Below are 27,512 nucleotides of genomic sequence, written 5' to 3'. Positions count from 1 at the left end.
CCTGGAGGCATGGTGCTCACAGCCCCCCGTGCTCGGCTGCTGGGCTGACTCACTCCCAGCCCCAAATGGCTCTGGCTCTGCATGCCAGCATCAAGTCTGTTTTAATATTAAAAGCTCCTGTTTTTCAGGCACTGAGCTCATGGAGTCTTTGCAGCAGTAAAAATAACACTCCCAAGCAGCCAGGTATTTATCTGATCTGTTGTCCTTAGTTCCCCATAGGGTTCTTACAGAGACACTTGGCATTTTCATTAGCGCTGTATGAAAAACTTGTTTGTGTTAGGACTGTGGTATGGACAGGGATATTCGTGCCAGAACCACCCCTTGGAAAGGAATGAAAATGTCCATGCCACTCGCTCTGCACAAATTCAAAACAGCAGCAGGGGAGCTTGCACTGCAGTCCCAAAATCACTCCCGTAATTTTTATTTTGCCTGCTCTTAAAGAAGTGCTGGCAGCTATGCAAGCAAGCAGCACATGCAAAAGTCACCTCCCCCCAACAAATCCAGAATAAACAGTTTAGGGCAGGTGACTGATGCAGCGCTGGGAAGAGCAAACTGTTCCTGTGATGCCATTTCTGTTTGCTCACAGCTGCCACGTTACCAGGGCAGCTGAAACATGTGCTGTCCCCAGCCCTCTTGGGGAGTCCCAGGCCTTGAGGCCAGAAGACCTGTGAGGCTTGTGCAGTCACCTGCCTTATTGCCCAGAACAGCTCTGAACCCTCATAAGGTATTGGGTGCAGAAGCGCGTGGCAGAGCATGGGGTTTGCCACTGTATGGCCTCTCAGAGGGCTGGTCTGCCAGCTTGCCCTAAACCTCTGGAGGAGTTAGGCTTTGTGACTGCTTCCAGTTTATCCTAGCAGAAGTGGCCACAGAAAGCAGTGTGAAACTTCAGTTGTAATCTCATACTGTATCTCATCTAACAAGCCCTGTGCATCTGCAGGGTTTTTCAGATTACATGCAGTGCCAGGCTAAAGGCGGCTGAAGGGACCTTGCACTTGGCCAGCTCGTACGTCTCTGCAACACAATCCATCGCTCCGGTGCAGGGTCTCCGGGATGAACCCACAAGCAGGGTGAGATAGCGATGAGTGCTCCTGCCATCCCTAGGTGGCCTGGCCCATCTCTGACTTCCCAAGCGTATTGTGCCATCTTTCTGCAGCAAGGTTTTCTCCCCTTTTGCATACAGGAAAGGATGCTCTATGGTCTAGGCTATAGTTATCAACAACACTGGGATTAAGTTCCTCGGAGTTCCTTCCTCAGTTGTTTTGCCTATAACACGTGACACTTTGCTACAGCACTAAGCCATGCAAATAGCATGTGAGAATATGCCATGTTTATTTTGCATGTATTATATTATGCCAAGAATGTAGCATCTGAACTGATCCAGGTGTGCACAGCAGTGCACATTTCACACTGCAGGAGCATAAATGTTGCAAGAGTGGAATAAGGCTGGGTCTGCGTTGTTAGCGCTGAAAATGCTCCTTTAATTTTTCTGCCTCTGCTTTCTGCTTTTCAGAGGTGATGCGTGCCAATACTGGATAAAGCGACCTAGAAACTTTCCAGAACTGTGCTGGTCAAGACCAATGAATTTAAGTGCTTTCTCATGTGCAAAAAGCAATGAAACTATTAGTAATAGGACTTGATCTTTCATCACTTGTAAAGCAGAAATGGTTCTAAGATCTACCTGTGATAGTGACAGCAGAACTATACATTTATGAGAAAAATGCACTGAATGAGAGTGTGAGGAAAAAATCTAACACTAATGGACTAGGTTTAACTCTTGAGACTACTGCATGATAAAAGAACACTTAAAGCAGTTCAACTTTCAGGCATAACTACAGATACCACATTAGGATCCTGTACCTCCAGGCTTCAAAGGGGAAAGCTCTGCTAACCTGGTCAGTTAGGTCCTGCTAGCGTCCTTACCTTTGATCTCAGCAGGCTGGTCTATCTCCAGGCCAACAGATCTAAAGGCATTATAAAGCTAACAAAACCAAATATCCACTTTTAAATACACACAGTTAATTCTGTAGAGAATAACGCTGTTATTTACTGTATAAAATCTCTATATTCAGGTTTGGCAGTTTTTCGTACAATGTGGTAGTACATCTCTACACACTCACTACTCGGGCTAAGATGAGCCCAGTCACCATCACACATTGTTAGAAGTTTCTCTGATGTTCACATCACTGGTCTGATCTACTTCGCTTGAAAGAAACTGCCTTTTTACAACCTTTAGAGCAAACACATTTCATATTTCATTTAACTCTCATGGAAAACCGCTGAAAGAATAAGAAGAGGATGAGATTACAGAAAACTAAAGAAGTAAGGAGAAACTGAGGGTGGTCCTTGGCTGAGACACTATTATTGCAGAAGAGGTAACATGGCTGAAGAGAGGTAACTTATTTTTTTCTGGTTACAGGAGTTTTTGCAACCACCAGTCTGTGCCCTCAGAGGTGTGCTTGTCAGAACACGGGTGGAGTACCACATACAGGTTAGAGTACTGCATTAAAACAGCAGCAAAAATAAAACAAACTCAGTCCCTCTGCATAAGAAACACCTAAATTAGAGTCCAGCTACTTTATAGCCGAGCTTAGCGACAACACAATTATGAGACTTTGTACATTCTTAATGCAAATGGATTAATTCCTTGGATTATTCCTGGATTTTACTCAACCACAGCAAACTGTAAGATAGCAGCATGGTTGTTGTATCCTGGCACAAAACCCCAGAGCAGATGGCTATACGTACCACTTCGGCCATCCGCTCTGCTATATACAGGGCTCATGTTATATATTTCCCCAAAACCTAAGAAATAATAAGAGTTCTAGATTTCTAGATTTGACATTCAATAAATGACACCTCTTCAGAGTAATCTGTAAACTCAGTAACCGTGTTGAACAGTTCTCAAAGATTTTAAATTATTGTATTTCTTCCCTCAATGAACATTTGTCACTGAAATCTGCACACAATTCCCAACTGATTTCTTAACAATCACTTTTCACAATGTAACATCTCATACTGCGATCCAGAATAACACAGAATAACATTGTGTCTTACTCATTCACTGGCACCGTTTCATTTTTAAACTATAAAATTCTCCTTTACAAAATGCCTCTTTTTTTGCTGGAGTTAAGTACTCTACCTCAACTCTTTTTCTTTATACTAAAATCTTGGCTGTATTTATGTTGGCTCTCAAGGACTCTCACTTAAGAAACTGAAGAAACTGTGGGAGTGAGATGAAAATATTATATGTAACATATAAAGGAATATAAATATTCTTTTTCTTGTTTAAAAAAAAAAAAAGTAGCTATTGCACCATGCTTTGATGAAAGATCTGGCTATCCTGTGACACAAGTAAGAACTAGGTACTATCCCACTGCAAATATTACTACTGAATATTTCTGATGTGTATGTAACTTGTGGACCATAGGAAAAATCCCTGGCTAGGCTCAGGTCAGTAGTAAATAAGATGGACTTAATTTGCTCTACCATTACAAGTAGTGGCTTTTCCCCCCCAAAAAATTTGACTGAGAAAAAATGTCCGAAACTTGTAGCTAATGTTTTCAGGCTTGAATGCCATACTTGATTACAGATGGACTATAAATCCCTCAGCTTGCTGGCAGCGCACACCTTTAAACGCAGTGAAATTACAGGGGGGTCAGCTACTCACCCCGTGAATACTTACAGAAAAAGGAGAATTCCTGTGTTGGCCAAGGCAAAAGCAAGACCCAAAATCCCACTGCCCATAATTGCATTGCTGAGGTTGAAGACAGACATCCCCAGCGAAGTAGTTCCCGGGATCTGGAGAAGTAGAGACAGACATGTCAGCAAGGGCTTGGAACAGGGCAGGGAAATGCATCTATGCTTCAAACTCCACGTTTTGTGATATATCAGGTATAAGTAACTACTGCTGTGGAAACAACAATAAAAATTGGTTTGAAAAGCGTCGCTGAACCCTGTCACAGCTACACTCTGTCCTAAGATTTTGTAAATTTATATAAATGGTATTGGCAATACAGAACTGATAACTACACTTCCAGTTTTAAACCCCATCTTTCACTGCCCCTGTGAAACATCCTATGCCTAATTTATACATCATAAGGCCATAAGGAACCACCAGAACTTCTTGCCTTACAAAGGCCAGAGGGATTCCCTTGCCTCAACTAGACCAAAATTCTTGGGTTTTTTGGTTTTGGGGTTTTTTAAGTGCTAAGCACAGGCAGTTCCTCCTGGAACCTCCATTTCAGTTGTAATTGTGTGTGCCCGGCACTTTTGAATACCATGGCTAATGGCCCTTCACATGCACAACATATAGTCCATTCTGAGAGGGGAAAAAACTGGCAAGAGAGACTTACATATTCATCGCATTTCTTCTTTTCCAAGTGGCTGTTTGTGAGACTTCTTCTGCTTTCTCGGTCCGAAATAAACTTGCTGAAAGAAGTCAGAGGATTTATTTCCAGCATTTAGAAAAAGTGAACACATTAATTCCATGACCAGCATGGGATTATAAAATACGCAATATATGAAAACCGTATGCAAAAAGAGGTCAAACTCATAACTATTTAATGAGCCAGATTATGCTTCACTGATAGCAGTGCACATTGGGCACCAATAAAGGCGACACTAGCACCAGATCAGAATAAATGTATATAGGGAGAATGGTCTTTTAGGAGATTTAGCAAAGAAGCGGCACCAATTTTGTGGATGGGCAAGTACTTTGTTTGCACAGGCACTAAGAGGAGATACTTCTCCAGGTGTCCTGCAGAGGTGCACGTGACTGGCACCCCCTGCTCCCAACCCCTACTAATGTGGGTAGCACAACTAACACCATTTTATGAGGCAAGCAGCCATTCCCTGTGACTGAGTGGGTTATGTATTCATTCCCTTTCAGGCCCTGAAGGTCCTCTGAACCAAGTAGACGCATCAAACAGATTCCTTCTTCCCCTCCCTATCAGCCTCAAGATGCCCGGGCGCCAGGCCAATTAACTCCCTTCCTTGCCAGCCCTGAAGGTCCCAGGCAGCAGGTGCACCAGGTGGTGGTGATGACCCCACCACAGAGCAGGGAAGTCTAACAGCACCCAGAACGCTGTCCATAAAATCAAGCAGTTACAGGTCTTAAGGGGGGAACCTGGACTGGAGTTGCTGCTGGGCAGCAAGACCCTGCACCCCCAGTGGCCAGGGACACCCCCATCATCCTCTGCTTCCTCCTAGGCCTGAGGGAGTGACTCATCTTCTTTTATATGATTTTTCAAGTCTAGATTATGATCATTATATTGATACCACAAACCATTTGATCTGATCTGCAGAGGGTCCAGGTGATTAGAAATTATAAGTTAAGTTGTATTATAAATTCTGTATTATGCTACTTATAGATTGTACTACATTGCTTCTGCTTGTAGGAATCCTGTGCTGTTCTAATCATAGACTCTGTGCTCTACTAATCATAATATCCTGTTAAGAAAATAAAGCTTTAATTGTAAGTACAGTCTAGAGCTGTCATGGTTCTGCCAAGGATCCCTAAAGACCCTGTCCGTCCTCTCAGTGTTGGGTGACACTGCAGCACCCTGCAACACCCTAAATTGCCACTGTATGGCTGGAGTTGAGGAAGAGGTGCTGCACGCAGCCAGCACTGCCTGGACCATCCTGAACCAGCCGACGCGCTCTGATGGTGCACCGGTCTGGGCTACCGGATTTTCATGTAAGCGTCTTTCAAAACTCAACACTGAATTCACCACACTTCAAAAGTTAAACACTTCTGTGCAGGGAAACATGGAATAAACAGCTTTTCTTTCTCAGCACCGTTGATATATCCACATTTAGGAACTTACTGTCACCAAAACATTTGCCTCCTGCGGCTGCGTCAGTATCCTTGGGATTTACAACACTCCTGATTTGGATGAGCTGTTATTTTCTCCAATGTCCTCACTTCTGCAAACATTTTAGTTTGTGTAGAACATTCTTTCAGCTTTTCATCTTTTGAAGGTTTATGCACAATTAAGTCCCTGGCATCTTCGTTAATCCACAGATGATTCTTAGGCTGCACTGCCTAATGCATCAGCCACTGTACATGTTACATACCTAACCAGGGGCTGTCACCAAGTGACAGAGACCCTTTTTGCTGTAGGTAAATTAAGGTGTCTCTTCTTAAATTAAAACATACAAACAATGCGCTGAACACAAAGACCAGCACTGCTGGTCCTTTCCCACGGCTGGGAACATCTACTGGCCGGGGATGTATTTTTCAAACTGTGCATCATTTGAGTACATCCAAAGGTATTCAGGCTGGTGATATAACCGTGAGCTCCTACAGACAGAGCTCTCTCAACGTTCTCTACTACCCGGGTTGTGGCCTAATTACTAGCAATATAGGGTAGCACAGCTTGTAAGCGTATGCCAAAATCATGTAGTTGTAATGCTGCTGACTTGGCTTCCACAGCTGACACACTGGGCCCTCTGTCTTTAACATTTTGTGTACTACATACACATTTTGAGTTCATCCCGTAAATCCAGGCATAGCTGGTAAAACGTAGGTAGCATTTTTTGCCAGTTTTGTTGCAACTTTGACTCCTACCCATTGGTCTGCTTTGACTTCCTTCATATCAATAAAAACCAACCCCAGGCTTCTCCAATATTTTTTAAACTACTACCTTCAGTAACTAATTTGCTGCAAAATACAGACAATGTGCCAGGTTTACCAGCCCTAACACAGTTGGAATAGATGGCTGAACTTCCCCCACTGTTTTAAGAAGTGAAAAACAACCACTTCTAAGATAGACTGATCCAAAATTAACTTTCCAAAGCTCACCACGTAGATATTTCATCCTCGTGGAATAGAATCTCAACCTGATTCAGAAACATGTCCTTTTTTTTCTAATGTCTGTTTAAAGCCCATCTCTTGAACGCGGGCAGCAGTGTGTGAACGGTTGGAAAAGACATTCCAGCTCTCTCTCGAAACACCCTGCAGGCAATTTGTACAGGCTGGAGCACAGATAAGAGTTTTGTCTCTTTTGGATTTCTAAGTGCTGCTGGGAACATCTGTGGACTTTGCCGCCTTCTGTCAATTATGGAGATCATGTGTCATTTTAGATTTTATCAGAGTTATGATAGAAGTAACTAGTCTGCTCCCCCAACTTCTCATCCCTCTGTAGCCAGTCTCCCCTTAATAATAACAAAAATAACAATTTTGTAGATACTATTATTATTGCCACCTGGTATTAAATTTTGATGAAACTTATTCTTAAAGAACTAACACATGGTAAAGACAACACTTGAGTAATATTGCTTGAATATAAAGCGACCATGGGACTTTTCATTAGAACACTTTTCACAGAGTGAACAGCTTCTGCAGAACTGGTATCTTCTGTGGCCAACAAACACATTATTTCCTTCTGGATGGGAGTTTAAGAAAACTAATCTGATTTGATAAATTGATCTGAAGTACTTTCTTTTGATTTAGTCCTACATTAAAATGGACTGGGCTTGTCCAGCCTCTCATCTCCTATTATAAGCTGGGATCCTCATCTGCCCCATGTTTACCATGTCACACTTCACATTTTTCTTCATTTATGCTGCGTGATGTGTACAGGAGGGCAAAGCCAGACATGAGAATGTGGTCACTGGGTTCCCAAATCATACCTTCTATGAGGTACATAGCACTGTGCTCAGCTTTTTACGGGGGGCTTCCTAGCACCTGCCTCCCAGCCCCAGGACAGCTTGCCCAGAAAGCTCAGCAGCAATGCAGTGGTGGGGGGATGTGGGGTCTGCCTGATCTGCAGGCTGTGCCGCATTTGCTATTGCAGGCAGATCAACCTGCAAGTCCAGGCAAGAAGGGTGCCTCGGGACCATGCTCAGTAGGTGGTACAGACATACCGTATGACAGCCTAAGTTTTCCATAAATGGAATGTATTACTGAACTTAACTTAAAAAAAAAAACCAACAGAAAAAACCCAAAAAACCCAAAAAAACTAGGGGGAAGGTAATCCAATGGATTCAACAGAAACAAATTTTCCTAAGATTTTGCTGTTTATAAACATTCTTTCATTTCAGGGTCTTTTTTTTTTTTTTTCCCTACAGCGTATGAAAGGGTACATATCTTAGAATACTGGAATTTCTAGTTAAACTGTGACATGCATCTGCTCTGCTTAATAGATGTGCTTAGAAAACGAGCTATTCATTGTCACAGAATGTTGTATGTTTGACCTTTATAAATATGACACGAATGAAGGTAAACGACTGTTTACTCCAGCCAGCCTCTCCCAGCCCTCCCAAGGACGAGAGGCCACTGTGACAGGTGCTGTGGAAATGCACAGTAGGACTGTCTGTACCATCAAAGCCTTATGACTCCCTGACAAGCATGAAATCCATTTGCGCTGTTTGTTGTCTTCATTTCAAATGCTTTACCCATAATTAAAAGACGTAACATGTTCTTATATGTTTCTGCTTTCCTGTTGTGCTTCCTACATCACAGCTGAGTATGAGCAGCTTATACAAAACTTTTCAGACACGTTAATAAAATATTCTGGCCAAGAAGTAGTCAGCTGATCCGTGCGGTGCATAAAGCCTCATAGTTGGCTTGGAAAGAATTTCTTAATCTAATTCTTCTCCTATTTTGATTTAGTGCAAAGTAGAAACTTAGTCTTAGTGATAAGGTGGTTTTAAAAGGACCATGTTTAACTATGGTTTCCAAATTTAATTTATTAAAGGACTTAAACGAGAAACGTTTGATTAAGGTGATATCCCCGAGCTAGCCATTTTGGCTAAGCAGAGTTAGCCAAAAACCATTTAGCCATCTCAGATATGTTTAATTTAATTATGTTTAAAGTGATATTTGACAATGCCTTAAACATTTTTAGGGAAAGCTAGTTTTGCCAAGATGACAGAACTTTATCCTTAGGCAGCTTCTTAAACTGAGCTCTAGCTTGAGCAATGGCAAAGATTTCCAGGGCAAGCAGGAACAAGAAATGTAGAAGAAACCTTGGTCTGGCTTACATTATGAAACTTGTACCAGATCTGGGTATACCTACTAACAACCTTGTTAACTGAACAAGGGGTGCTGATAACTTACTACTAGCTGTAAACCAAGACAGACATTCAGCCAGCAGCTTCCTGAGAGCGCCGTCATAGTTACAGGTAAGCAGTAGGTCATCTAAATATTGGTCTACAGTTATGTGAAGAGCTGGCAAAGTTTTATAGCTAAGATGTATGGTTAAGAGACACCAAATCCATGTCTGGATTTGATGCAAGTCTCTTTATTGACATTCCCAGAAGAAATTCAACACCTGCATACAAAGAAAAAACCCTCCCAATACAGCCCCTTACAAACAGCCTCCCCTCCCTACATAAAACTCCCTACCTACAGGCCAGAAAAGGCTGGAAATCCACAGGAAACTAGAGAATTCTTTTCCAAGATCAAGAAAGTTTACAGCCAGACCTGGAATCAGCTTCTCCCTTGTGTGCCTTCTCTAAAAGACCCTTTAAAAAAATCTGTTCTACATTGAGTGTGAAAAATGCATTGGGAGGAAAAAAAGAGTTCGGAAAGAAATACAGGCTGCAAACCCACCAGGTTGAAACAACAACAACAAAAAAAGTTAGCTGGAAATTACAAATCTAATCTAAAGCTCAAGTGAAGTCAACAGAAAAAGTCCCACTGATTTTGATGGACTTTGGAGTTTCACAAGGCCTTACACCACGTGCCAGGCAGCACAAAATTATTTCTTCTGTTCACCTGTTAACCTCTTATTCCATGGAGACAGGGCATTTGCCAAAATAGTCATAGGAAAGGAACAACCACATCCTTTCAGGATGTGTTTAGTGTGGGATACAGAGCAGGGTCTGCCTGCTGGCTCGTCACCCTTGTCACCGTGGAGGTGCTTGCACGGGGCAGTGGCCACAGGTGGCTCAGCCACAGCCCCAGGAGATGCCGGAGGGGCTGCGCCAGCACCAATGTGCTGCTGTGTTGGAAGCTCCGGTCAGTGTGAGCTGCCTTGAAACTCCTGTTTTAGACAGGAAAGGGTACACAAACACACTAGGATATATAGGGAAAAATACTCGTGTACGGGATGCATGAGTAAGTAGCTATCCCGCGAGCACCCCAGCAGAGGCATAAGACAACCATAACGGGCTACATCCTACAAGCAAATGATGCTCTGCAGAGGAAAAAAGCTGTTCAGAAGGGAATGGAAAATTGTGGAATATGTTCATCTGCCCTCAGAGCCAGAACAGTAATCACAAATTCTGCCTCTGAGTTTCTGATGCTCTTCCCTCACCCCACTTTTCTTCTTCCCTTTGCAGGCAGTCTGGATCCAAACCAGACCTTGCCAGGCTTACTGCGCCCTAACTCCACAAAGCACATTGTGACTGCTGAGGATCAGGCACATATGGCACACGATCCTTCCCCACCCTCCATAAACATTCACTGAAAAATGAAGTGCTGACAGGGTTTTTCCCCATAACAGTTACTGGTGGCACCAGCCAAAGTGCTCGGGAGGCTCAGCCAGCCCAGTACAGCCCTGTTGCTCTCAAAGTTATAAATCCTCAGCAGGCTCCAGGGAGTGAATTTACCACTGTCATCCCCTGAGCTCCTTGCCTTACGAAGTGAGCCAGCAGGAAAGCAAGCAGGTTCATACTGGAACTGTTGTGTTTTGGCAAAGTTGGAGGGTTTTTTTCTTGCTATTGCTGCCTTTTTTTTTTTTTTTTTTTTTAACAGAAGTGGTTTGCGTTTTGTTTTGGCACTTTCCATCAAAGCAGTTGCATCAGAAAATTCCTGGCCAACTCTAATCTTCATCAGTGCAGCTATGCTGCTGTGGTTGCACCGCTACAAGGTGCAGCTGGTGACTGCCCCAGGACTTCCCCTGGGCAGGTGGCGGGGGGTCAGGCTGGCACCCTCCCGCTGGGGGAAGCTCGCCCACGCCGCCAGCCAGGGCCCCTCGCTCGGTCCCAGGGTATGGCCGGCTGGTTTTGCTACGTGCATGGTACGGCCAATGCCAGGTGCTTACGCCTGCACCCGCCACCAAGCTCCCTGTCCTCCCGTACGGCCATGAGAGCCACACAACACTACCCTCACTTTGGATAAACCAGCTCTTAATTTTGTTTTTACACTAGAAAGTGAGTTTCTCTGGGTAGCCAGAGAAGCAGCTGCCAAAAGGAAGAAAGGGCAAAAGAGGAGGTTTTTAAAGACCATAAACAGAGGCAGTGGCAGACCAGCAGTAAAGGAGCAGGATGATGTGCCGGCAGAGGCTTCCCAGCAGCACCAGTGCAGGGCAGGGCACTCCACCTCAATTTGCAATATTTGAACAGAAAGTTTGATCAAAAAACAGCTCCTTGTTTTACAGCTCACAAAACCCAAAAAGGGTCTGTCAGCAGGTCTTTGCTCTAAACGGGACGGCTCAGCACCTGTCGGAGGCTGGTAGGAAGGCCTGATAGAACCGCTCCCGGGTGGAACGGGTCACCCTTTGAAAGGACTGCACAGCTTATAGGAAAAACCTATGGCCTAATTTAAACAATTGTAATGTTTTTTGCCAATATTGATAGAGATGCATTTTTAAAACTTGACATGTGTTCGGTGTTTGTCTCTGTTTTACTGGCTTCTTGCCATCCTTGCTTCAGGGAACAACAGCGCAGCCCAGTTTACCTTGCTGAATGGCAAAGGTTGACCGGGACTACGTTTGCTCCAACAACACCAGCTGAAAATCCCCAGGATCCTGGGTGCATGAAGGTGGCCAGGCAGGCTAAAACTGTCATAATCAGAGATCAAAGGTCAACAAAGTGATAACAAAATTATGCATTTGGTCTAATTGTATTAGTTATTATTACTTCTTTGCTGTGTGCAAGCAGACATTTCAAAATGTTGGCTTTTTGCTACATTATATGTTTGTGCATTTTATTAGACTAATTTGAAAGATTCAAAACGATGAATAAATTGCCACTCTGTTTGCTTTATCTGCTGTTGCAGCCCATGCCCAACAGATGTCACATATGAAATTCAAATTACATCTTCAAATAGAGCATGACTTGGTAATGAATAATTCAAGACGTATACTGAAAATTAGAATGCTGTTTTTAAACAGTGTGTTTCTTAGCACAGACAGCGTCAGTGGAAAAATACTCACCTATTTATTTGGCCATTTTCCACCTCTGTGAAATCATTTGAATCATTGCTGATGTTATCATCTTCAGGGACAGTCATATTCTGCAGTTCAGTCAGTTCTAATCCAGCTTTGAAAGGCATCCTGGGTGAGGAACTGTACGTATCCAAGTGTTTCTCCAAATATTAGTGTTTGGTTGGTATCTTGTGAGTAAACTGTAGCCACAGTGTCAGGAGCCTAAACAAAACACAAGAAAAAAACCCAAGGTGTATACCACCAACAGCAGGCAACATCACCAGAAGAAAAGAGCGAAACCTGGACAAGAGGGATGGCCCTTACTGACAAATTACGTATTGTTAGAAGGACCTCAGGTTATAACCTAAATGCATTGCAGAACAGTAGTAACCTTATACACCCTAATGAGATCAACTTCACTAACCTTACAAATTTACCCATCTCACAACCGACTGCTGAAGACAGTACTTGTATTTGTAAACTACTGAGCAAACCAATCCTTTTTGTTCCGGGAAGAAAAGGTTAACCACCTACAAATTAAGGAATAAAAATTATTTGCTTGTCCAAGTCCTATTTTAATATTCGGTATTCATCCTCTGTACATTCTCCATGTTGCCTTACTTAAAAATATAAAATAGGTTGCGTCTGTCCATCCGCTGCTGTGAGTGGAAGAAACAGAGGGATAGAGTTATTCCAGTACTCTGTTCTACTAATACCTGTATTCCACGTATTTGAATATGTTAAGGTTTTTTGGTAAAGAGGAAGTACAAAAGGTACTTTGTGTATGGTTAAACTTATTCTGAATGAGGACAGAAACAGACAAAAACAAATCCCTAAGCTCACGTATCAAAGGAAGAGTAATGTGTATCTTGTGTCAAGCAGTTATTATCTGGAGACCGGGTGATCTCTCCTCTGATAGATCTGTTGCTTAAAAGCACCAAGAATAACACCAAAGGCAGATCAGACAAGTCTGCTACAGTGACATATTTCCTCATCAGCAATGCAAATCAACTGAAAGACCAATATTTTCCAGAGTCCGACCGCTCTCAGCTGAGCTGCAACACCAGCGTAGTGCTGAGGCAACAGGATGTTATTCACAGCCAAGCTCCTGCACCACAACTCTCAATTCCCATTTTGTGAATGAATTTTCTGCAGTACTGCCAAACAACGATTCACCCTGGGGTACATGGTGAACGCTCAAATGCCAGATTAATTTAGGCATATTTTAAAATTCTCAGGGCTACCTCACAACCTTCAAACTGCTCTCATGCAACCAAAGAAGCAGGAGCATTCTCGGCTCTTGCAGGGCAGTGTCGAGGCAGGAGGATGTAGTTCACTTGTTCAGTTATGATATCTGCCTGTTTCAAATTAAGTTTACAGGATCCAATACTTGTGGTTTATACTACATCCCCACCACACAGAAAAGGGCTTTGCAAATGAGCATTTTTTTCCCCCTGTAAATGCTCTCCCAGAAATGTAATTTTATCTTGAAGTTACGTGTGCTCTTAATAGTTCCTCAAGAGCCCAAACTGTCCAAATTTTAGGTGCAAAGTTTAAAGGCGAGCCTCGAGGCTTACAGTAGGGCAGGATCCACTCTTTTCTACTGAAGGAGCAATGAAGCACATGGTTACGGTGGCAGACAGGGCCTGGTACAGCCTGGTACAAGAATGGGGGGGAGTGATGTGAGCTGGGTCCTTTTCAACTCCTCTGCAGAAGAGATTTCCACTACAGATAACAGGGAGCAATCGCTTGGGTATTAAAATGTTGGCACAATAGAAAAAAGAAATGGATTTAGGCTGCTGATAAATAAATGCCGACTGGCAAGCAGAGGGTGGTTTTAGCAGTGACATTCTGGAACAGTCTTCCTGGAGGCTGCAGGGATAAAATAGTCTACCTATTTTGGAAAAGAAGGATGATCTTTTTATAAAAGGATAAAGCCACAGGAGACGGCGACTGCTGAGGTGGCAAGGACTGAGCATGCTGAATCCTGAAGCTTCTTGTGACCATGAGTTCCTAAAATAAACAATTCCTTAATAGACATGACAACCTCTGTATCGAGATCTGTATCCCCTGGCATTTAAAAACCCATGTAAAGGTTCATTTAAGATTCCAGCAGAGCAGCTTTCCCTTTGGGCGCTGTTTTGCATCATGGTCCCCCAGGAGGATTTTCAGAACTGCCTTGACATTGCCTATGCTTATTAAATTCCCCATTAAGTATTTCAAAAGCAGGTGCTGAAGTTAGCACTCCTGTGAGGTAAACAGCGTGCTGGAGAGCAGACTTCACAGCTCACTGACGTGCAGCTCCTGCTTTGCCATTCTGCTCCTCTGTAGCTGAAACGCGGCAAGGCCAGACTGGCAGGAAAATGGCTCACTGATTTATTCGCAAGGAATCTTTGCGGTGCAAACAACTATTTCTTCTTTTAACCAAAATTCTGATGCTACGAAAAACTGATTGAAGGACAATGCAGCAAAACCTTAGTGCAATCAGTACCAGCTAAAGCACCAGCAATCATTTCAGCAGATTCCAGGTTTTAGGCATATGAGCTGCTCCTGAAGCAGCACGACAGCCGGCACATCTTTGAATCTGCCTCAGGTTCTTGCTAGGTTAAGTGTTTTACTGAAAAAACACCACAACAATCCCCTGAAACCAACAAATTGTTGAGTGAGATAATGCATTGCACTTCCAAGTATGAGAAAACCTGATCTCAGCGCCAAAACACAAGGAGGGTGAAGCAAGAACGGTGGGGCTGGGGATTGAAAATTTCACTGCCACAGCATGAACTCTTCGCAAATCTTTGGCAAAGAATAACCACCTCATCCTTAGCACTTCCATCTGTAAAACTAAGATGATAATAGCAACAATAACACTCAGTTTGGGAAGTGCTTACAGATTCAGAGAGAAAGGGTGATAGACGTGTGATACCTGGAAAAAAACACTATGCAAACTGCAGTCTTCTTGCAAAGGTAACTTTACCGTAGATACATATGGAGCAACCCTTTTGTCATTGCAAATCACTCTAGGCACCCTCCACAGTCAGTGCAGTACAGGTGGTCACATGAATTTCACCCCCAAATCACCTATTTTAAATTTCACGTTCACGGATGTGACAAATAGCAGAGCCTAAGTAAAACCTACAGTTCCTAAGGGTAGGCTTCACATCAGCCAGCTTTATTCCCTACAAGTTGAGTGTCCGCTCCAGGCTTGTCAATTGGCCTCTACAGCAGGGCCTGGTGCTGCCAGAGGACAATCCATCCTGGCTCACGGGAGGGTCTGCAGCCACGCTGAGCTGTTCTCTGCAAATGCAGTAGCTTTGCTCCCAAAGGGAGCTTCGACACTGGGATGGCCAAGCTAAGCAAGTCGCCACCTCAGGTGTAGATGCTAATAATGCTGTGGAAAGAAAAAAAAAACAAACAACCCAACATTGCTTTGACTAATAAAAATTCACTATATGTTGATGCTGAGCTACTGGAAGCAGCATGGTAATATTGTTACTTCTATGGCCTTTTCATTCAAGAAATGTCATGAAATAAATGCAAATAAAAATGGTGTGTTGGCAAAAGTTCCTAGACTGAGCTTTATTCTTAATTGACATTGAAAGGCAATAAATAATCATCTGAAGAGTGACTGCAGCAATCCCAATCACTTCCAGTCACTGTGCCTACTACTCTGCCCAGCCTTAAACCTCCCCAAAAGAAAACTTCCAGAGACTTGCCATCAAACCTCTCTCTCCAGACATACACATAGTAAATCAGTAAGAAGAAAGAATAATTTTTCTCCTGCTTCAAACTTTTCTACTTGGGTGGGCAAACACTCCTCCCTGAAGCAGGAATCACCCCGAGAAAAAAAACAGGAAAGAGCTAATGACCCTTCCAAAGGAACCTCAAAGGTTTTTGTTTGGTAGCTGATCCAGCCCCTCCATTTAGTAGAAAAAGCACTGCTCTGGCCTAGGAACTTGGCTTTTTCTTTAAACATCCCATGACATGTCTTGTAAAGCCCATTATGGATAATTTATTCACTGTGTGCTCCTTGCAGAATATGGGAAAGATTACGGCTGGTCACAGACTTCAGAAGGAGGACTGTGAGATGACACAAGAAGATAAAATGAGTTTATTTTTCTCAAGGACACTGAGACCTTCGCAAGCCATTAAAACACATTCCAAGAACCGGGATAATTTTCTCTGTTGCCTTCTGAAACATGACTACAGAAAAATAATCCCTGCAATTCCAGTTTTTTTGACTGTTAAAATTCCACAACAGCAGTAATGGGCTCAAAAAGTTTGTATTTGAAATAATATGGTAATACAGACAATCTAACTTTATTTCTTCTGCTGGCTTAAGTGTGAATCCTTTCTGGGCAGTACCTGGAAGAGGTGTAGTCTCAGAAAACACTTCGCTAGACGTTGTGTTTTTAACAGTAACATCATCACTCCTGGCAGTAACAGTGATGGCTTAATTCACAGGCCATTTTTTTTCATATCCTATAAATGACATTCAAAAAGCGCCACCCTAAGCCACATGGTGGCCCAAAAGCTGACCCAGTATGTGAGAGGTGTTCGGGTAAGCTGTCGGGTTGGACAACATCTCACCTGTCTCTGGGTATGGTTTTTGTCACCTTTGCACACTCACTGGGCACTTCTTTCACTGAGCACTACCTGCAAACAAACAGTCTCAGGGATAGCAAATACGCAAGACACGCTAAGCAATCTTAACTATGGAATTGCAAATAATTTGCTTAAAAGCTGAAGTATGAATCAACTTTCTCCTGAAAGGACATTTTGCAAAGAACTCCTCTTGGTCAGTTATGAGTCATCAGAATCCAGCACTTGAGCTTCAGACAAGCTGGTTTTATTTCTGCAAGGCCTGAGATGTGATATGTCTTTCTTTGCTTATGCTTTTGAAAGTTCTTTCAAAGAAGAGCAATGTGACCAGTAAGGCTCCATGGATATAAATAATTAAACACTGAGCCTGAAACTCTGTGTATGGACTATTCACTTCAATGACAAAAAGCAGTAGTAGGCTTTACATGTTACAATATCACGTTGGGAGGCGGGGAAGCAACTATCTCCTTTTTGTTCAGCATTAGTGACACCTGAAATGTAGAACATAAAGCTCCCAATTTACTCCTCACCCACAGGAAGGACAAAACGGAGAGATTAGAGAAGAGCCAACGAGATAACAAAGAGCTTGAAAATTAAAGACTGGCTCACATCCACTGAGTAAACATCTGCAGTGCTTGAAATGTCATTGCCTCCAGCACCGCGGTCCTGCCCATCTGCAGCAGGCTGTAGCAGCTGCGGAAGGAAGCGGGTTCACCCCAGCCCCGCCAGCGGCCCAGCTCCGGTGGGTTCAGGGGTGCCAAGGAGAGCCACCGAGGTGCTGGCACTCACCCGCCCTGCAGTGCCGCCAGGCTGGTGCAGTGTGGCGGCTGGAAGGCCTTCCAGCTGCTGAAGCTGTTTTCTTGGAGGCTGCAAGCCATCACGTTTCATTTCCAGGCCCCTTCTCTCTCACACAGCCCCCACGGCACGAGGGATGGAAACAGTTAAAAGATAACGTTGGGGGAGGGGAGGAAACAAGTGGCAGAAGACTTGAGAAGGAAGCTCAGAAAAGGATGCTGTAAAACAGAATAATGAGCACAAATGTGGATTCTCAGCCTTTCTCTAGGTACTGTGTGACCTTGTGCTGCAACATTCCTGCTCTGCCCCATTGCTCTCCACGCTGCCCTTCCACGCTGCCATAGAGAAAGGGAAGACAGTCCCAAATTAAGTCTCGACAGGCTACTCAGCTGATCAAAGGCAGGCAAATAAGAAATCATAAAATCCCAGTCTGATTCACCCAGTGATTCATTACTTTAGGCAAAACACTTAAAGATGAGCCATAAAGGAAAATGGTTTTAAGTACATTTTTGTTTTGAGCCCTTCCCAGTCAATTTAGGGAAGGCATTTGGCAGAGGAATATAGGCACATTTTTTCCTAATTATATTTCTCTGTGAAATCCTCTCAACAGTCTCAGTTTTGCTGAAGAGATCCCAGAACGCACCACCACAAATAAACGAACTCTTGTCTTCTACAGAATGTGGAAGTGCTGTAGGAGTAGGGCTTTATGGGTTACGGCAAAGAAACAGACTAGAACATGTGCACACTAGAACAGAAACTACATCTAGAAACATCCAGATGAATTTGTGAGGGCTAAATAGCAGCTCTGAAAATCTTCTTTAAAATAAATTTTGTACTACAGAAAGAAAGAACTCTTTGCATAAGTTCATATGCAACTCACTCTTCCTTCCACCCCGGTTTACAAGTAATTTCTTTACTTCGATTTTCTTGACTGTAAGAGACTCAGAGCGACATTTACCTGATAAGCTTACACAACTATTATGAGAGTTAACTGGAAAAGGGCTGTGAAACACTTCCAACATGAAAAAGCTGCCATTCTTCCAAGAGTTGCCGCTCAAACTTCTTCAGTCGGATTAAGGTCACAGCAGTAAATACCTATTAGAAAGGAAACTGAATTCATGCTTAGATTATTTAAATATTCCCACATCTCATTCGCCTTCACGATACAAACTTTTAAAGTGGTGGTTACTGTCACGCTATGTGCTACGTGTGTTTCTACAGAAATGAGACATTTGAGAAAAAGAGAGGGAAGAGCACGGGAGGAAGGAGAGTCCCATTTCTGCTCAGTCACTACGCTTCCCCTGGTAAAGAGCAAACCCCCAAACCAGAAAACCCTGACGAAATGTAGGACAGAGACCCAGGATGAGGAGCCTGCAAGCAGTCTGGCTGAGAGCGCCCTGTCTCCCCTTCCATCCTTTAAAACCCTTGTAAAAAGTAGGATTTGGACATGGAGGACAATTGCTCCTCCATGTTCCTTGGCAGTCTGCAGAAAGCCTCGAACAATTTGGAAGATGATCCTCTGCACAGGGGTATGTGGAGCGTGGCGCTCGCTGCTAACAGGGCTCCCGTCCTCACCCAGGCTGGAGAGCCCTGTTCGTCCAACTACTGCATAAATAGTCTCAAGTGACAAGCCGGAGGATGCTGCAATGTGCTTCAGTGAAGTGCTCTCTCTATGGTGCCTCTTAAAAAGAAAAAAAAAATCCAAAACCCCAAAACAACAAACCCTTCCAAAAAGGCAAAGTCAAATAAGAGTCATTCAGTATGACGGTGAAGCAGATACCGTTTTAGTCAGTGAATTTCCACTGAGCCACAGCAGAAGGCCTCTGCTCTCCCAGAATATGGCAATTCCTAGATTTCAGAGAGGTTTTGCCAGTCGATTTCAGCGCGGTTTTGGCAGTTTCAGCATGGGCTCCTAGCTGGAAAAGGGCAGTTATTGATACTCTGTATCCTTCAGCAACAGATGGAATTTCCTTTTAGATGCTTTTTAAACCAAGTTGGTACTTTGGTGGCAAAGGAAGTAGAAGTTAGGTGGAAGGATGCTCGCTCTTCCTCCCCCTGTAGCTGTTTTTCCTTCTGATCTAAGGCGGTTAGTCTCATCATGTCTTTTTTTTTTTCTTCCAGAATGTATTTTATCAATTAACAAGGATATTTTTCTAACCCTTTACTTTTAGAACAATGGCTGGTACATGTTATTTTGCCTTTCGAGCGTGAGTAAATCCCAAACAAGCCTAAAGGTGAAGGAAGCACCACAAAGCACAGGCTACTACCATTTAGAATAGAGGTTAGTAGAAATGCCCCAAAGCAGTCCGTGGGACACTGAACAGCCTGAGGACATGTGGCGGGTTCAGCTGGTGGCACGATCAGACTATAGCTTCTTCGCCTTCCATAAAACCAGCTGCCAAACACGGGGTTTATTTCAGTCCTTCTAATGTCACATAAACAAAGCCCGGGTTTACACACCTCCTCGTCTCCTCTTTCACAGAGAGACACATCCTAGCTACAGGTTGCGTTACAAACTCTGCAAAACAATGGAACAAACCCTCAGCCATGGGAGCAAGCTGGACGTATAGGCGCGTGAGCAAATGCATACCCAGGCATTCAAACCTGCTGGTTTTTTTTTTTTTTGTTCTGGCCTTCGGATCTTTACAAGCGACCAGCTTAGCTGTTACTATGTATTTACGGGCAAACACACGCACGCACACACGCGTGCGCACCGTGGGCCCAGCCTGCATTTTCCGAATACCATAAAACCCTACGACAGCGCTGGATTTAAGCGAAAGGCAGGAACGTTTCCCAGCAAGGCAGGAGCAGACCCGCGGCCGCGCATCTTGCGGGGGCTGCGGCACACACGGCCCAGCCATCACGCTTCCCAGCGTGAAATTAATTTTTTTTTTTTTTTTTTTTTGGGGGGGGTGGGGAGGGGGCTGCCAGCAAAAGCTTGTAGCTGCCGGTTTGTTTTGGGTTTTTTGTTTATTTTATTTTTTTTTTCTTTCAAAGGCACGCCGCAGCGGCTGGCGACGGCAGCATCCCGGCGGGCAGCCCCCCCCCCGGCACCCGCGGGGAGATGCCGCATGGCCGGCTCCGCGTCCCGCCCGCCCCGCCGCAACGCTGCCGCTGGGCTCCCCCAGCTCCTCCCCGCCAATTTTTAGGGTTTGAAATCCTCCTGGCCCGGGGGTGAGGGGGTGGGGTGGGGGGGCTGCGCACACGGCGGAGACAAAGCGCGGAGACAAAGGCTGCGCGGGGAGCCGCGTCCCCCGCGTCCCCCGTCCCCACCCTATTGCATCAGCTGCCTACCTTCTGGAGCCGCGGGGATCCCCCGGGGTACCGTCCACCGGCGAGAGCCGTCCGGAGCACCCCGACAAATAATTACGGTGGTGAGAATAAAATGAAATTTAAAAAAAAAAATTAAGAAAAAGGGGCGAGGACGGGAGGGGAAATTAAATTGGCGAAAGGAAGGAGGCGAGGAAGATACCGCTCCTCCTCCCGCCGCGGGTGTGTGCATGTGGAGGTGGGCGGGAGCGCGCCGGGCGCGCCGCCGCGCTAGGGCTGGGGCAGGGGCCGCACCGCCAGGTGCTGCGGGGTGCGGATGCCCCGCGGAACCCCCGCGGCGCCGCCCTCCCTCCCCCCGGGGGCCGCCCGCTCGCACGTGGGCGCGGGCGGGGGACCCGCGGGGCTCCCCGGCACCCCCCGCTCCCCGGCCGCCTCTACGTTCAGCGCCTTGCTTTTTTTTTTTTTTTTTTAAATAATTTTTAAATTTACTCTTTCTACAATGAAAGCAACCATTTTTTCTACCTCGGCGTGCCCACAGGAGAACCCCTCCGGGCAAGCAGGCCCGATTTTTGTAGTGTTTTCCCTGAAATGGCCACGGAAGGGGTCTGGCATCGTTATGTTACCCGATTTCCTGTTTCGTCAGCGACATATATATGCTGAAAATGCTGCCATTGTGAGAGGTCAGAGCATTTCCCACTGGTGCAAGACACACTTTCCAGATGCAAAGGGGGGTTTGTTGGCTGTAGCTTGTTATTTCTATACTGATCTCTAGAAAGCCCTGTATGAGCTTATTAACTTGGAAAAAAAACTTTTTAAAAACAAATGTGAAGGAAAATGGCATTGAAGCTGACAGATTCGTGACCGCAGTCCTTGGTTTCACCCCATGCAACGCGTGGCTTGCACGGTGTATCACAAGGCAAAGAGTGAAAGGATGCTGGAGCGTGTGGGTTTGGGGGCTCTCCGTGGAGGGGAACGGCTGCTGGGAAGAGTTCATGGTAGGTCTGCCAGCACCTTCCTGAGGTGTTTGCTCTGGAAGTTCCCCTCCTGGGTCTCCTAAATGTCAGGCCAAAAAGGCAGATGACACACATGAAGAACAGTGGTTTTCAAATTACCATCTTTGCATGTACAAGTTGGATTCCCCTTTTGGTGCTTGTACTGAGTTTTTCTTTTTTCACTAGGGTACTTCTTTGAATGTGAAGCGCTATGCAAACAGTAATTTAATTAACACCCATCGCACCCCGCTAGGACGAGAGCCATATCATCCCAGTAATGAGAGGGAGGCCAGAGGAAAAGCTAGCTGCCCAAGGTCGTTAAGCCAAGAGCTGCTCTTTCAACACTTCCTTGTGTGAATAAACCTCTCTGAGGCTCACACCAGCAGCCTCATAGAAATTTCAGATTAATAAGGATGTGGGGACGACTTCTAAGTCAGGGGCTTGACTCCCCATCCACCCTGTATGCAAGGCACTGTGCCCAGAGGCAGAGAAGAAAGCATTTGCAATTTGCTCTTAATCAGACTTATTTCTCTTAAACTGACAATCAACCTCCCCCCCAAATTACTAGATAAAAATATGTATTATGTAGTGGATGTGGTCAGGTGGTATTGCTGTAGGGAATAAGAAGAAACTCTACTTTGTTTCTTTAGAGCAAAAGGTGTGTCATGCTGGCTCTCAGGTGAATGGTTATTGATCTGATGCATCCTGTTGCCACCGTTCATTTTATACCTGTAGAGGCTGGCATTTTCTACCTTACAGATAATTTGATTCTTACCTTGTCATACATAGTCTTAGAACCAAGGTAATTCTTTTTCATAACATTTGGAAAAAATCTTTTTAGCATACCTTAACACAGCTCCACAAAAATTATAGCACTTCTCAGAAATGATAACTATTTGGCTTTGCACTTTTCCTATGTCGTATTTCTCCACTGTCAATATCTTTCTGATTTTTTGGCACTGTTGGTTCTGTTTGTCTTGATATTCTATGAAACCCTGATGCTTGTGATCAGCTTCTTCTAGTTCCAGCTTTTATGATTTCTTGTAACCTGTTTCATGCCGGTTTTCATGCTGTTCAATCCTTATCAACCTTATTCACTCCTCCTGGGCCTTTCTCTTTATCCTTTTCACTTATAACCTCCTTCCTATATCTGGCTTCAGATATACCAAAGATTCAGGAATTTGCTTTTATATTTCAAGTCCATCGTTTTTCTTTCTCTTGTCTTTCTAGAACTGGCAATTCTCCTCTTGGATGCCTTTCAATGCAATTTCATCTAGTCAAAATGGATCCTCTTCTCTTTCCTCTGAAATAGCCCTGAGCCTTTAGGTTGGTGAGTCTGTGATAACACCACTCCCATCCTTCTTTTGTTCAGACCTGCAACTTCCAAATGTTCTTTAAATTATATTTTGGCTGCCTAAAATGCATCAACAGCCACATTCATTTTCAGAACTATACTTCGAAGTGCAATGTTCTTCCAGAGTCTGCAAAATTCCCTTCTGCACTGTCCTTCAAAAATTTATGCTTATTGACTAACTTAAACTGTCTAATGGAAACTGCAGGTATGCAACAAAAAATATACCTTTATAAAAAAGTGAATTTTAATCAAGAGACAGAAAATACTTCTTTGGTTGGCTAAATTATCACATGTGTGAGCATTTGGCAGCCTTCTCCATGCACAGTTTCTGAGTGCTGTTTGATTTGGGGTGCGTTTTAGTGAAAGTGGGGCTTTGTTGGCTTCTTTGTTGTCTTTTGCTTCCTAAATGCAGTGAAGCCTACAAGAGATTCCAAACACAATTGTTGCACCTGGCACAAAGCCGATGATAGAGGTTCATTAATTTTGGATGACTACCTGTTCAAATATTTTACCCCATGGCAAATATATGGCTACAGCCCAGGGGAAAGCAATTGCTCAAGTCAGAGGTAGCTGTGACTGGGGTGGGGGATTCAGGGCTGACGTGATGAGCCTGAGAGGAGGAGCTGGAGGTGCTTACAGAGTCCTCTTCACCTCTATTTTAGTACATCCGTCATTGGCATGTTTGAACTTACGTGTTAGTGCTTGTGTGAAAGAGAGGGGAATAAAAGAGAACAGATCAGAAACGGAAACCCTGCTGAAGGGGAAAAATCCTGTGTTTTGCAGAAAAGCTACTTGCTGCCAGAGGGTGACCTTGAACATCTCTGAAGTCTAACTGGCCTTTAAAATGGCCAAGAGTGAATAGGAAGCACAGGGTGTAGGCAATGGCTATTTTTGCACCTCAGTGCTACATCTACGTCTTGTGCTAGTTGAAATAAAAAGCACATAGTCTTTTGGGGCTTTTTTTGCTTGGTTTTGGTTTTTTGGAATGAATACTTTGTGTCCGTTTGCTGCAGAGAACCCACGAGCTTAGGTCTGACGAGGCAGCCTCTAAGCTACAGGGCTACTCACAGGAGGGGGCAGTACTGGTCCTCTTTTACGAACTAGCTAGACCATGAGATCCCCATCCCACCAAGGCTTGCGCACTCAAAAAGCATTGTAGATGTGTCACAGGGAGGAACAAAGTGCTGGTACCTACTTGGGCTGAGGGTGGTTCAAACCCAAACACACCACGGGGCCCACTGAGGTGGGTGAACTCTTCCAGGGCGATACAGCGAGCTATTGCACTGCCCGGTGCAACTTTCTTCTTGGAAGTAAAGTAAAATTTTCAACAAATACAGTTTCTCTAGTCTGCAATGCCATCATTTGCTATCAGACAAAAATAAGGGTTTCTTGGAAATCTACTGCCATGTTAAAATCCTGCTGGTGCTAGCAGAGTCCCAACATTGATTCTGTGACATTAGTTGGAGGTTGTGGGGAAGGATATTTTGCCTAGCAGCTGAGCAAGTAAAAACATTATTGACTATGATGTGCAATGTACTATCTGTACATGACTGGTCTTGCACGATACTCTGAAAAGAACTGCCCACACTTGTCACAGATTTCATGACTACTGATAGCATCAACTGTGTTTAAACATGTGTTCAGCCTCCTCCAACTCTGCGTGTTGAGACAATCAGTTTTCGAGGGCTGCAAAATCTTGCATGCATGTCTGTGACTCTGTGATCATGAGATGGTATAATTTGTTAGTCTCCTGGGCAAACTGTGGTATACAACTACAATGACTAATCCTGGTTTAATAGGAGGAGTTGTCCACCGCTCTTCCTCTTTAGATTCAGGAATTCATGCAACGAACCAGGTGGTTATGCTTTTTATCCTCGCCTTTTGACCATCTGCTCTAACTCTTTTATTTGGTCAGAACAAGTGTTTTTCTGGAATACAAAGGTTTTAAACTTCTTGCGTGAGGCTGAGGAAATAGCAGCGACTAAAACAGAGGTCTGCAAGTATGAGAAATGTCTGTAGTGATAGTAAAAGCTTAATTTAAACACACTTTAAAAGTATGTGTAACAAAATGCTCTTTTGTTTAATCGCTTTTAAGGTGTTGCTTCTTACCATCAATTTATAGTGCTATAGACCATAAAACTTTGATCTTTCTGAAACGAGTAAATTCAGACTTTGTTGTAACCATGAGCCCAAGCTGTGTTACAACACAAGGAGGAGATCCTCTCTCCTTTTCCCCAGAAAAGAATATTTTTTTCCGTTCCATTTGTATAGAGTAACTTTAGAGGCTTGCTCAGCATTGTGAGGGATAGTACCTGTTATGTCAGGTTGCCAGAAATGGTCCTGGCAACTTGCAGCTCCTGGTCCCAGCATAAGGCATAGCTATGGAAGATGGGATGTGTCTAGAAACATGAAATAAATGATAACTGTTATTAACTAAATTATACTAAAGAGAATTTATTTAATCTGGACTGGCCTGCTAGCGCACAGCCCAGTAATTGAATTCTCTGTTAAAAAAGATAGATTAGAAGATACATACATAAAATCAAAGAATATGAAAGTTTTCAGAGTTTGGGTGCCAAATATTATATATCTAAATCCATATCATTATTTAGAAGCCTTCAAAATTGCTAAGCATCTCTCACTGCTGCTTAAATCCGTGGGATTTGAGGCAACTCAGTATCTTTAGAAGTCAGAGTGCTCATTTACCTGACTATATATGAAATTAGATGCTAACCTGTAAGTATCCAGGCTGTACATACTGACCTTATTGTAATCCAACAATAATGTATCCTGGAGAAGTTATGGGATTATGAAACACTGTGAAATGAGTGAATTTGAAAAAAAGGAGTGAATTCTTATTTTTAACAAGTCTTATTTTTGACAATTCCCATATAATATGACACAAGCTTTTCAGGATGGTGGTAAAATGATTAACTCTTTACATCACCACAGTAAACAACCAGCCAATAAAATTTAGCTTTACACACAAGAAATTCATACGCACGGAGTAGAGGCCTAGGTTAAAATTAAGACCTTTAACAACATCTTGATGGCTAACATTTTTTTAAAAGAATAAATCAAAATAAAGCTATTGATGCATGTCAGGAAATATGGCTGAAATACAGCAGAAATAGTGAGCATATTTAAAAGTTGAGGTTACTAACACATCCCTAAGGCTGGGCAGGTGCCTCATGTGGTGCCATCCCACTGTTCCTCTGGTATTTGCATTAGCTTCTGCAATTCTTTAAAGTGCAAACAAATTCCATTTTCATTAAACCTAAATGAAATCAATGAAAGCAAAATTTAATCCATAATTTACAAGGCTTTGGCTATCGTGTATTCCGTGAAAGTCCTTCCCTGGAGACTGTGACAGTGCTGTGGGCCAAAGCAATGCTCTGTGCATGCATGTTCAGTGGTTATTAAATGTGCATGCATTTAATAATGTGTTTATGCAGGAGTCAAGTTCTGCAAAAAAATTAAACTGGTAAGACTGAGCTAGCTGGAACTTCATGTTATAAATATAGCAAAACATCCTGACGTGCTCGAGACAGGGAAGTCTCTAGCACTGCTGGTGTGGTTGCTTCCCCCTGAGCCTCCCTTGCAGCACGGAGCTGGTCAACCCCAGTCGCACCTCCCTGACATGCTATTGAACTCAAGCTGCAAATAAGGAAAAAAAGGCAAATAGCAGACAAAAATATCCAAGTAACAGCTCTACTAGCAGTCATGCTTAAAAACATTCTGACATACCTATGTGGTAACCTATTTCTCTCTCTGGTTTTGGGCTTCATATAGCAGCTGTCATTACAGTAATGAAGTGATTATATCTGCTCTGTTGCCTAATTACAGGACTAGAAGTGGCATGCATTCCTGCAGTCTAGTTAAGTACTCCATATCTGAATCCTCTGATTTCAAGGATAGTCTTTGGGAAATTAAGGATATCATTTTTTTTTTTTAAAGTGCACTTGATTGAAGTGAGTAGTCTATCGTATTGTAAAATTATTGATTATGACAAGTACTTTGAACTTACACAGTGTTTTTCATCTCAGAGTCTCCTGGTATTTTGCCACAAGGGGCAAGTATCCCATTACAGACTGAAAACTTGGAGGAAAAATGAGAGAATACATTATGTATTGAGGATTCTCGTCAAATGGTGGAGCAAGACTAGCTAGTTCAAGACTAGCTACCCTTTCTTTTAATGTGCTTGAGGGCATCCTACAAGCAAAAGACCTTTTGTTGCATTTCTTTAGGATGGAAAAGTCTTGTGTGCAGGTCCTGGTGCTATAGATTTTGGGTACAAAACGAGACTGCTCACAGCCTCCAGCTGTGATCAGCACCTGCAAGTTTTCTTCCGAGAGCAGCTCCCCTCTCTTTATACAATAACCAGGAAGTTCTGTATGGTCATATCAG

General features: G+C 43.6%; 1 protein-coding gene and 1 long non-coding RNA gene across 6 annotated transcripts in view; one reads left to right on the top strand and one right to left on the bottom strand.

Moving 5' to 3' along the window:
- The window catches only part of SLC38A1 (solute carrier family 38 member 1), a 41,967-nt gene extending 20,760 nt beyond the window's left edge, over positions 1 to 21,207 (bottom strand). For 2 of the 5 annotated variants that reach the window (XR_012658571.1, XM_075080951.1), the window contains exons 1-4: positions 20,784 to 21,206; positions 12,105 to 12,317; positions 4,353 to 4,428; positions 3,683 to 3,798 (exon numbers count right to left, since the gene is read on the bottom strand). Coding sequence is in view for 4 of the 5 variants with exons in the window: in XM_075080951.1 (XP_074937052.1) it covers positions 3,683 to 3,798; positions 4,353 to 4,428; positions 12,105 to 12,223 (311 nt within the window). In the remaining variant the exon portion in view is untranslated. Of the gene's footprint in view, positions 1 to 3,682; positions 3,799 to 4,352; positions 4,429 to 12,104; positions 12,318 to 18,447; positions 18,600 to 19,269; positions 19,406 to 20,783 lie in introns of those variants that run through there. The other 3 variants (XM_075080952.1, XM_075080954.1, XM_075080953.1) reach the window with 3 other exon arrangements.
- On the top strand, positions 20,016 to 20,905 carry LOC142051655 (uncharacterized). The gene is made up of 2 exons (XR_012658572.1): positions 20,016 to 20,363; positions 20,487 to 20,905. It is a non-coding gene; the product is annotated as an uncharacterized LOC142051655 (long non-coding RNA).
- Positions 21,208 to 27,512: the final 6,305 nt, after the last annotated feature.

This window comes from Phalacrocorax aristotelis, chromosome 1 (assembly GCF_949628215.1).
Source record: "Phalacrocorax aristotelis chromosome 1, bGulAri2.1, whole genome shotgun sequence".
In the NCBI taxonomy this organism is placed as follows: Eukaryota; Metazoa; Chordata; class Aves; order Suliformes; family Phalacrocoracidae; genus Phalacrocorax; species Phalacrocorax aristotelis.
This window is presented reverse-complemented; position numbering and strand designations above follow the sequence as displayed.